This window comes from Antrostomus carolinensis, unplaced genomic scaffold (genome assembly GCF_000700745.2).
Source record: "Antrostomus carolinensis isolate BGI_N321 unplaced genomic scaffold, ASM70074v2 scaffold32175, whole genome shotgun sequence".
NCBI lineage: Eukaryota > Metazoa > Chordata > Aves > Caprimulgiformes > Caprimulgidae > Antrostomus > Antrostomus carolinensis.
In genome coordinates this window covers 2,903-13,290 of record NW_010316266.1, presented here as the reverse complement: position 1 = coordinate 13,290, position 10,388 = coordinate 2,903, and the positions used below count along the sequence as shown (strand labels likewise).

The following is a 10,388-nucleotide window of genomic DNA, read 5'->3' as shown; positions in this document are numbered from 1 at the left end:
CCTTGGCCAGGAGGATCCCATTGACTTTGGCCTCAACACCCCTTCCTTCGAGAAGCAAGCACAGAGAATGAGCTGTTGAGGGAGCCAACAAAGAGAGTCAAACTGCTCCAGCAATTTCTCCACGTGCTTCCAGGCCCTTCTTGCTTAACCTTGCAGTGAACAAGCAACACTGGCAGGAAAAAAGAAAAGGAGCAGGGTTCTGCCCAGGTAGGTCAGGAATACACCTAAATCCCTTCCCAGAGCTGAGAGTTGAGACCAGGTTTATAGCAAAGATAGAAATACTGATAATATTTCTGTTGGGAACCAGAGAACTATTGATTACTCAAATAAACTCAGCTATTAAACAAACAGTGACTTCAGTAGAAGGAAATTTTAACCTGGGTTTCAGGAGAGGATAGAGGGGACTCCAGGGTGGCCCAGGCAGTGGTGGGAACTCACAAACCTGCTCTCCTTGACTCAGCTGCTGTGCTGCCTGCCCTGCCTGCTCTCAGTGGTACCAGATAAGGAGTGAAAACAAACACAAGGTAGCACCTCTGTGTGCCCTGGCCAAAGGAACAGGAAAACATTCATGGCAGTGGAGTCATGGCCAAGATAGAGTGTGGAATAGGAATTATTAAAATGTCTCTCAGGACCTGGCTCAGGTCCCAGGGCTCTCTCTGGACACTGGTACAAGGGCAGCTCCTCCCAGTGCCCCAGGTCTCTGCAGAAGTTGGCAGGTCCACAGCCCTTTTTTCTCAGAAAGGTGTGTGTTTCTGGGTACCAACACCCAGCAGAGCACAAATTCCCATTTATTGTATTCTGGGGAGGTAAAAATAACCTGTCCTCCTTCCTGCCCTGCCAAAGGGCCAAAGAAGTGCCAGAAAGACGTCTGGTATAGCCTATATGGACTATATATATAGGCAAGGACCAAACACACAGGTAACATGGCCACAGCTGTGGAACAGGATCGCACGAAGGCACTGGGAGCACGTCAAAGACTCAGCTGATGTGCAGATGCCAGGCTGTGTAACATTCACATGATCATCCCTTCTGCAGTGTAGGCAAGTATAGAGGGAACAGCAAGGAGAGCCAACCGAGCAGGGGAGTCAAGGACTAGGAGGGTTGACTTGGCTTTCCTGCTTGTAGGAGGTCCTGGTGCCACTCCCCAACTAAATTTTGAATAACCTTGAAAAAGAAATAATCAAGTTGAAACATGACTTAGAAGCAGTCCTAGCTGTGTTAGCTGCTGGCCATGCAGAACTGCAACCTCAGGGACTGAAGCTGTGGAAAAGCAGCATTAACTCCTCCCCACACCCTTCCCAAACAGTTCCTGGGAGCCTGGTTCAGGCCGTGCCTGGCAAGATGTCATTTGGGAGCGCCTGAGTCCATCCAGAGCTGGCTCCTTCCCACCACAGCTGCCCTGTGTAGCACTGAGGGCTGGCACAGAGAGCTGCTAGCAGCTCCTCTCCTCCCCTGCCCATCCAGCATCAGAGGCAGAAACTGCAGCTGGCCACACCACCATCTGGGTGACAACACCTCAGCCTGCTCCAAAAATCCTCCGAGCATGGGGGCTTGGACCCATTGCTCCCACAGAAATCCCACAGAAATCCCACAGAAATCCCACAGAAATCCCACACAGCAGCACAGGCTGTTGCTTTTGCAGAGTTACCATTAAACAAGCCCTGGGCCACTCCCAAATGCTCCCTACAGACCCAGCATCTGTGCCTTTGTGGGGAGGATCGTGCATCTCACAGCAACAGCCTTCCCTAATTAAAGCATATTTCTGTTCCTTACTGCAGTTCTGCTCTCTCATGCACACTGAAACATTCCTGGCCATGTTTCTCCATGACCCCACTGCTTCCCCCAGTCCTTTAAATAACAGGTGAAACGTGTGAAAGTTATTTCAACAGAACAGTTCTGACAGCAGCATTGGTCTCTCTCCCTGCTCTTTGATTTCAAACAATGTTTCTTCAGCCCTACTGAGTTTCTGCTTTGTGCTTCTTCCATCTCTAGTACTGGTTTCTGACACCCACAGGGGTTTACCAGCAATGGTCTCCTGATCCCAGGTGTACTTTCCTCTGTCAGATACACATCGAGGGCATAAGGCAGGTTGGCACAGATGGAGTGGGTGCTAACAAACTCCCTTTCTAGCTTGCTAACATACTGCAGGGCACTGCTGCCCAGCCTGCGTGTAGGTGTAGAGTCCATACACCCCACTGTCATGGACTTAGGATTGTAAACCACAGAATCACAGAATGTTGGGGATTGGGAGGGACCTCAAAAGATCATCCAGTCCAATCCCCCTGCCAGAGCAGGAACCTCAATGAGATCACACAGGAAGGCGTCCAGGTGGGTCTTGAATGTCTCCAGAGAAGGAGACTCCACACCCTCCCTGGGCAGCCTGTCCCAGGGCTCTGTTACCCTCACCAGCTTCTTTAAGCATTTAAAGAATGAGCCCAGTTTTGGGGTTAGGAAGAGATGAAATTCAGCCCAGGGCCACGGGCCAGCACAGCGCACAGGTACGGCTGGGATGCTGCAGGGCACAGAGGTGACCGTCACCCCTCGTTCCTCCGCCAGCTGATCGGATCCCGTTACGCAACCGTTACGCTAAAAGGCAATATGACATCCAGGGCACTTTCAAGGACTTGTGTTATTTTACCTTCCAGGTCTGCAGATCCCCAGGATCCACATCCAGAGAGAGCTCCTGGCAATAACTGTGCACCTGGCTGCTGCCTTCCCCAGAACTCCTGCTTCCTGCACAGGCAGGGTGAGTGCTGAGGCTGCTGGAGACCTGGAGTTTAGGATTCTCATCCCAAATGCACGTTGTTGGGCTCAGTCCCAGTGCACCAGCTCCACTTACAGCCTCTCATTAGCTCGATGCAACTGAAGGGGATCAGGTCTCTAAACTTCTGATTAATTTCATTAATGATTCATGCTCTAATCACAAGAGGGAATTCCAATCCCCTTCTCCAGAGAGGGACCAAGGCTGCTCCCTAGTCCCTTTAGCCCATCCTGGAATTTCAGGCACTCCTGGCTCTTCCCAGTACAGTCAGTGACACACACTGGTACCCTGGGGGGATGTGTTTGCAGCTTCTGCACCAGCCAGCCAGTCTCAAAGTCTCACTGTCCAAGAACCAAGCCCTGCTGTGCCAGGCTGGGAGGACATTGTATAATAGCTCTGCTGCCCAAGAGCCACCCCACATCAGCACGCTACCCAGAAAGATGCCGAGGCAGGCTCTGATCCCACAGCCACTCGTGGAGCCCACCCTGACCCACCGTCCCCAGAACATCTCTTACCTCACCCAGGAGCCCACTCCCGATGCAGCTCTCTTCCCTCCGCAGTCTCCCTGCCTCTCCCCTTCCCTCTGCGCCACCTCCTGGGTGTGATGTCAGCACAGCCCTGCCTCCGCATCACACCCCTGCACACCACCACACCCCGCTGCTGCTTCCCATCCCAACGGTTGCCACAGCGACAGGAGAGGGAATCCCATCCTCTGGTCCTCCACTTCCCACAGCCACCTCGCTCAATATCACCCACTGCAGCTCTTCCTAAAGAGCCTGGAGACCACGGGAAGGACGTGGTGACAACAGGGGACAGCGGCAGGAAAGGCCAGCAATGGCCTTGGGGGAAGCAGTGGTTCAACATACCTGGAAGGGAGAGAGCAGAGGCAGTCATGGGCAGCAGGCTCAGACAAAACATGCACTCACCTTCTCCACAGCAGTTACCACCCGTGTCCCCAGCGCTCTTCCCACCTTTCCACCCCCTCCCTTCATTGCTCTCAGCCAGCTCTTTGTTTCTCAGCCCCACGTGCTCTTTGTTTCAGGGCTGTGCACACACGGACCACGATTGTACAAACCCTCTACAGACGAGGGATTTGTGTTTCTTGCCCACAGCAGGCACTCTGTAGTGACTTCTCCTCGCTCCCAGGTCAAGGTCAGAGATCAGGTATCGATCAGAAACTTAAGACCAGCTCCAAACCAGACCATCAGGAGTCAGTGGACTCATTATTACTAACCACAAATCCACAGTGAAAGGTTTTTCTGCAATCTCTCTTTCACAGATGGTTTCACCAGGAAGGGAGAAGGGCAGATTCTGTATTTTTAGGACTGCAGCACATTTTTAATGGAAAGAGATGGCCCAGGGCTTTTCATCCCTCCCCCCACATCCAAGAAGCTGCTTCTTTTCAGCAGAATTATTGCTGCATTAGAGAACAGGTCACTTCCTCTATCAGTGAGAATTCAGTGTCCTATTTGATGCTGGTCCTTATGCTATAAATAGGAATTTTCCCCTTTTATAGTTGCTGAATAATTGTGTGTATGAAATCCGAACACAGTTTTCAAAAGAGCGCCTGATAAGCAGCTTGCTGGAGTGAAATCATTGAACAGAAGGAATTTACAGCACCTGCAGAGCATTGCATGCTGTGGAAAACATTCAAGGTCAACGTGACAGAGACAGGTCACAGAACAGATCCAACTACAGAGAATGTAGACTTGAGCTAAACAGCCTCTGCACAGCAGCCTCTCCCACAGCACCCCGAGAATTCATTTCACACTCCACACTTAGGGAAGGATCAAACAGAAGAAGCCCAGCTCAGAGGAGCCAAGACTTCTCCATCCCACGTACTAGAAAGCCAGGAGGAGCAGGCAGAACAGGTTTGTTTTTTTAACACCACCAGGCAAGTAGCAGAAGACACAATCCCAAACAACGAGGAAGAGCATAGTTCAACATCCATCATCAAAAGAAACAAGGGAAGAACACCACAAATGCCAGAGAGGCACAAGCTTGCCTTCAAAAGACAGAAAATGCTAATGAGAGGTACAGAGAGGTGGTAAAAACACCAGAGCACAGGGAGACTGAATGGCTGAGGAGTGAGAACACCCAATTATGCTGAAGAAACCAGCCCTTTCTGGAGGAAACGGGCATGTGCAGCCTGATCCTTCCTGGTGCCTGTCCACAGTGCCTAAACCAAAGCCCCAAACACAAGCAGGGCTGCAAGGGGGGTACCAAAGGCATTGTGGAAAAACAACAACCCTCCATCAGCACATCAAGAAGAGCCTTTCTCTGAGATATCATAGAATCATCATAGAATGGTTTGGATTGGAAGGGACCTTAAAGCTCATCCAGTTCCAACCCCCCTGCCATCAGCAGGGACACCTTCCACTAGACCAGGTTGCTCAAAGCCTCATCCAACCTGGCCTTAAACACTTCCAGGGAGGAGCAGCCACAGCTTCTCTGCCCAACCTGTTCCAGTGTCTGACCACCCTCACAGTGAAGAACTTCTTCCTAATATCTCATCTAAACCTACCCTGTATCTCAGAGGGTCAGGGCCCTGTGGAGGCAGGAAGAAGGGAGGCCAGGAAACACTCTGGTTTCTTGCATGAGAGATTTTGCCCTGTGCAGCTGGAGAGAGGCACCAGTGGAGGGGAAGGGAAGGATGCAAAAGGATATGAAAGACAGAAGGCAAATAACCAGAAACAAGACACAATATGTGCAGGAGGAGAGAAGGAAGTAACAGCTTCTCCACACACTAGTGACGTGAAGGGAGGGGGGAAAGGCTCAGAATTACATCAGTTAAAATACCTGAAAGGAGCTCTGCCCAGGAAGGGTCAGGATACACAGGGGCTCAGTGCTTTTAGCATCACTCATGAAGAAACAGGAGAGAGAAAAAGCAGCAAAAGACACCATTACTATGGTGATGTAAAGCATTGGAACACAGTCAGCAAGGAAAAGAGATAAAAGGAATTACAAGCCACATTTTCAAGTGCACAGAACAACATCAGTGAGATAGGATCAGGCCCAAGGATCCACCCAGCTCAATTGTTAGTTGGCTCTGCTGTCATCTGCCTCCACTCATCTTCCACGCTGTCTGCAGGTCAAAGAGGACACAGCAACAGATACAAAATGTAAAGGGGTTATTTTATTATTGATTCAGAGGTTAGACAAGGCACCATTTGATCTAAAAAGAAATGCAAAAAAACCATCCCCAATTAAGTGTTATTTTTGCAGTCAATTAAGAAAGCCTGTTTTGCATTTCTTCAGCATTGTGTGAATTCCAGCTTGGTCAAGATGATAGAAAAGCCACTCCAATGCCAAGGAAGGCAAGCTGGGACTAGAGCCACAGCCCCTCTGTTCAGCAGCAGAGAAACCTTGGGAAGTCTCAATGTTGGGTTTAGGAATGCAGCAGAACAAGAAAAACAAAACTTCCAGGAAAAGACCATGGCTTTTTTTTTTTTTCCCTTTCCATTTCAGAAATGAGTCATTTGTTCATTTTGGTCCTCGCTGACAGGAAGCAACTTCACAAAAAAAAAAAAAAATCACAGCAAACCTTGTAGTGGCCTCAGAGTATTAAGCACCCAGGAGACAAAGCCCTGAAAGTCCTGGAGAAACGTGGAACAGCCTCTAGCCCTTCCTTCCTCACAGGTCACAGACCTGCATCTCATCCCTGGCAGAGATGCTTCACTCTGTACAATTGTTGTGCCTCACCAAACTGATTTCTAAGGAGAAGGCCATCTCCTCTTCACAATGATTCTGCTGAATAAGAAATCCAAACAAACACCAGCCAAATCAGCCCCCCCTCCCCAAGCCCCTTGTCTACCACCTCCTTATTCCCCTCCCATCAGTCGGAACCCCCTCCCAGTTGCCCTCCCTGCCTCCCCTGCCCCCAGGGGAGGGCTGCAACGGGTGATGGAGCAGAGCGTGCAGCATTTGGTGGTCTCTCATCTGGTTCACGGAGTCACTCAGCTGGAATAAATGGGAACAAAGAAAAAGATAGATTTAGGGGAAAAAAAAAAAAAACAAACCCCAAATGAATCATGGTTTATGGAAGAAAAAAGGTGGTGAGCTGGAGGCAAAGTGAGCACAAAGAAAAAAAGGAATGGAGAGTGGAAGAACACATTGTTCATCTGTGGAGGGAGACCTTGACCAAATCCAACTGGCCAGGAACCCCTCCTGTCATTACAGCAACACATGGGGGGCTGCAGCTCTCCTCTCTGACCCTCGAGATGCCAAGAGAGAAGCTGCTTCCACTTAGAATTTCTTTCCCATTATCAAGATGCCGGGGCAGCTCTAACACTTTCTCTCCACTACCCTGGAGCACAGCAGTCCTATGCTAAATGCTATCCCGACCTCCCAGCGTGCCGAAGCCACACGCTGGGGCTGCCCTTTGACAGGAAAGCCAGAGACGATGGACAATCAGCCATCTGGGGGACCTCAGGGGACTGCAGGCTGCTGATGAAACCAGCACCGTTTACTTTCCAACCCTCTCTCCCCGCAGTCACGTGTTTTCAAGAGCAACGAGTCAATTGCTTTCAGTTCCTGGTGTTATTTCCAGTTTGCTGGAAGGGAAGAGGTTGTTTCCCTGGAAAGGAGGTACAAGGACAGAGAGAGATTTTTCAGACAAAAGAGAAATTATCAAGAAAAAGAGCAAGAGATTCCTGAGGATGAGACATCTGCTGTGGACACACGGCAGCTCAGTGCACAGGAAGGAGACAGGCCAGCTCCTCAAAAAGAGGAGAGTACTCAGTAACACTAAATCAGTAAACATACATGGAACACCAAAGGACAAAGTTTCATCTGGACTAATCTGCTTTTACAGCGGGGTCCTCTAGGAAGGGCTGGAATCCTGCCTGAGCAAAGGTCACTGCCAGCCTTGCAGGGTCACCATATAGCAGCGTAATGACCCTGAGGAGCTGTGGCACTAACCACACCGCACGTGCTGTCCTCAAATGGACGACCCCATGGAGCTGTTTGATTTGCTCAAGAAACAAGTACATTTCCATGATCTCATAACGAAGGTCGTTGGCTCAAGGGCACATGAAGCCAGTGGTTAATAACACCGTCTCTCAGGCCTTGAAAAATCATTTGGTTTACCATAAGGCTTTATTTAGAATTGGGAGAAGCTCAACACATCTTCATCTCCTTGGCCAAAGCCAAGGGAAGAGAGTGAAGATAAAACCCAAATCCTTTTCTTGTCCTCAGGAGATCCCAACTTGCCACATACAGTGACTGTTAAGATTCTAACCAGAGACTTCATGTTGTTAAAAGAGAGCAAAAAAGCGTGTAACTAATATTTGCTCTATTGGGGCCCACAAATGAGATGCTGAAAACTCCACCTTCTTTCTGCCCCACAAGCCCCATGAGAACAGGAGGAAGACAGGCTGTGCTCTCAGGTAACCTGCCATCCCACAGAGAATAAAACACACACAACGAGAACAAGTTCTCACCCAGCCCTGAGCAGCAGCAGCAGGCTGCACTCACGCACACAGCCAAGCTGTCCCTCCCACAGCTGCTCCCCTGGCCCACACACACACACACAGAGCCCTTCACATGCTGCCCACAAACAAGCTCGTGTTTCATTTCCTGCAGCTGACAGAGAGCTGCAGCACCATCACCTATCCAGCACCTTGGGAAGGTTCTTCCCCTCCACCCTCCTCCCCAACTTCTCAGTTTTGATTTCCAACCTTCTGCTAGTCCCCTGTGGAGCAGCTGAGAGCACAACTCCTTCCAGGGAGCTACAAAAACAAAAACCTTTGGACCCAAAGGGGTACAAACCCCATTTCTGGCAGCTGGTGCTTGGGCTCGCTGCGACCTCTAGGGGACAGATCTCCAGTATCCGCAGACAGACTGAGGTTCACATATACTGAGATACAGACCGTTAACAGCTTGTTTAATAATTAAGAGAATTAGCACAGCCCTGCCTTGGGCTGCATCATCTCATCCCCTCCTCTTCTACTCTGCTTAACTCTTCAACCCTCCCTGGCCCCAGAAAGACAAAGATGGAGAAACAGAGAGAGAGAGAAAAGGGAGAGCTCCGTCCTGGGACAGAGCCCTAAATGAACATAACCAGGTCTTTACATGTTGCTCTCGAGAAGGCTGCCAGGATGCTAGCAAACACCACGTCGGGAGACTGGGAGGCATCCACCGCCGTGTGGATCCCTCGCTTGCTGTAGTAGGAGACCAGGGGAGAGGTCTGTGTGTGATAGGCCTTCAGGCGGGTTTTCAAGGCTGTTTCGTTATCGTCCGAACGGCGGATCAGGGGCTCTCCAGTGACCTGGGAGAAGCAAGGGGACAGTTTCCAGCTAGCTGCAGCCTGGCATGTTCCCCCCTGCTCCCCTCCTCCAGGACAGGCTACAACGTGGAGCTGCAGATCATAGAATGGTTTGGGTTGGAAGGGACCTTAAAGCTCATCCAGTCCCAACCCCCCTGCCATCAGCAGGGACACCTTCCACTAGACCAGGTTGCTCAAAGCCTCATCCAGCCTGGCCTTGAACACTTCCAGGGAGGAGCAGCCACAACTTCCTTGGGCAACCTGTTCCAGTGTCTGACCACCCTCACAGTGAAGAACTTCTTCCTAATATCTCATCTAAACCTCCCCTCTTTCAGCTTAAACCCATTTCCCCTTGTTTTGTCACTAACTGCCCTTATGAAAAGTCCTTCCCCAGCTTTCTTGTAGGCCCCCTTGAGGGATTGGCAGGCTGCTATAAGAACTCCCTAGAGCCTTCTCTTTTCCAGGCTGAAGAGCCCCAACTCTTTAACCTGTCCTCACAGGAGAGGTGCTCCAGCCCTTGGATCACCTGGGATGCCATCCCCAGGTCTGCAGGGGAGAGCAGGGCAAACCCAGGGCACCCAAAACAAATACCAAAGCAGTCACTGAAGAGAGAAGGATTCACCTGCGTGGTCTTTCCCCCATGCACTGCTCTGATGGCTAAAAGGAGCCCAAGGAGCCTCAAGACACCAGCTACAGTTGCTGCCCAGGATGGAAACCAGTCATAACCCACCGCAACTTCAGCTATGGACAGAGTCCAACAAGCTCTGAAGCCGGCAGAGCACAGGCCAGCTCTGCAGAACGGCCAGGCCCTTCACTCATCCCTCCTCCCTCGCTCCCATCAGCTCAGGCTGCTCAGGCAGTTCCCCCCGCTCCCCAGAAAGCCAGGACAGAATGTACCAGAGAAGGAAAGAAATTAAGTTTTTCCAGGGATGTGGCAAAGCATCAGCTAAACCCAAAGCAACGTAAGCTGTGGCCTTGGGAGCTCACATACATCGTCCTTCATGTGCTCTTTCGGGGGTCTGAACTCCTCGTGATACGAGCGGCCACTCGCTGGGTGAATCAGCCTAAGACAGAAAGTAAATGTCAGCAAAGTAGCCCGGTGCCAGGACAAGGTCTCCTGAACTTGTCACTCATCAGCACAGAAACATCTGCAACAGCAACCCCATTAACCTCTCTCTGTTAAGAAAAAAAAATCTCTTCTAGCTATTTCTGTACCAAGGGCCAATTTAAGCACTTGAAAGAAAAAGCAGCTGCATGAGGAGATGGAGGAGGGGTTTTTCCTTCATGCTTTACTGAGGAACAGGGGTGGCTCCTGGAGATGTGAGGGTAACAGTGCAACAGCAAAGAGTGGGAGATACCTGT

General features: G+C 50.5%; 1 protein-coding gene across 3 annotated transcripts in view; it reads right to left on the bottom strand.

Annotated features, from left to right (window-relative positions):
- Nucleotides 1-6,344: 6,344 nt before the first annotated feature.
- AK2 (adenylate kinase 2) overlaps nucleotides 6,345-10,388 on the bottom strand; it is a 6,761-nt gene continuing 2,717 nt past the window's right edge. Inside the window, exons 4-6 of one of the 3 annotated variants that reach the window (XM_029085017.1) lie at nucleotides 10,018-10,090; nucleotides 8,834-9,029; nucleotides 6,345-6,721 (exon numbers count right to left, since the gene is read on the bottom strand). In XM_029085017.1, coding sequence (XP_028940850.1) covers nucleotides 6,714-6,721; nucleotides 8,834-9,029; nucleotides 10,018-10,090 — 277 coding nt within the window. In that variant the 3' untranslated portion in view covers nucleotides 6,345-6,713. Of the gene's footprint in view, nucleotides 6,722-8,628; nucleotides 9,030-10,017; nucleotides 10,091-10,388 lie in introns of those variants that run through there. The other 2 variants (XM_010168232.1, XM_029085018.1) reach the window with 2 other exon arrangements.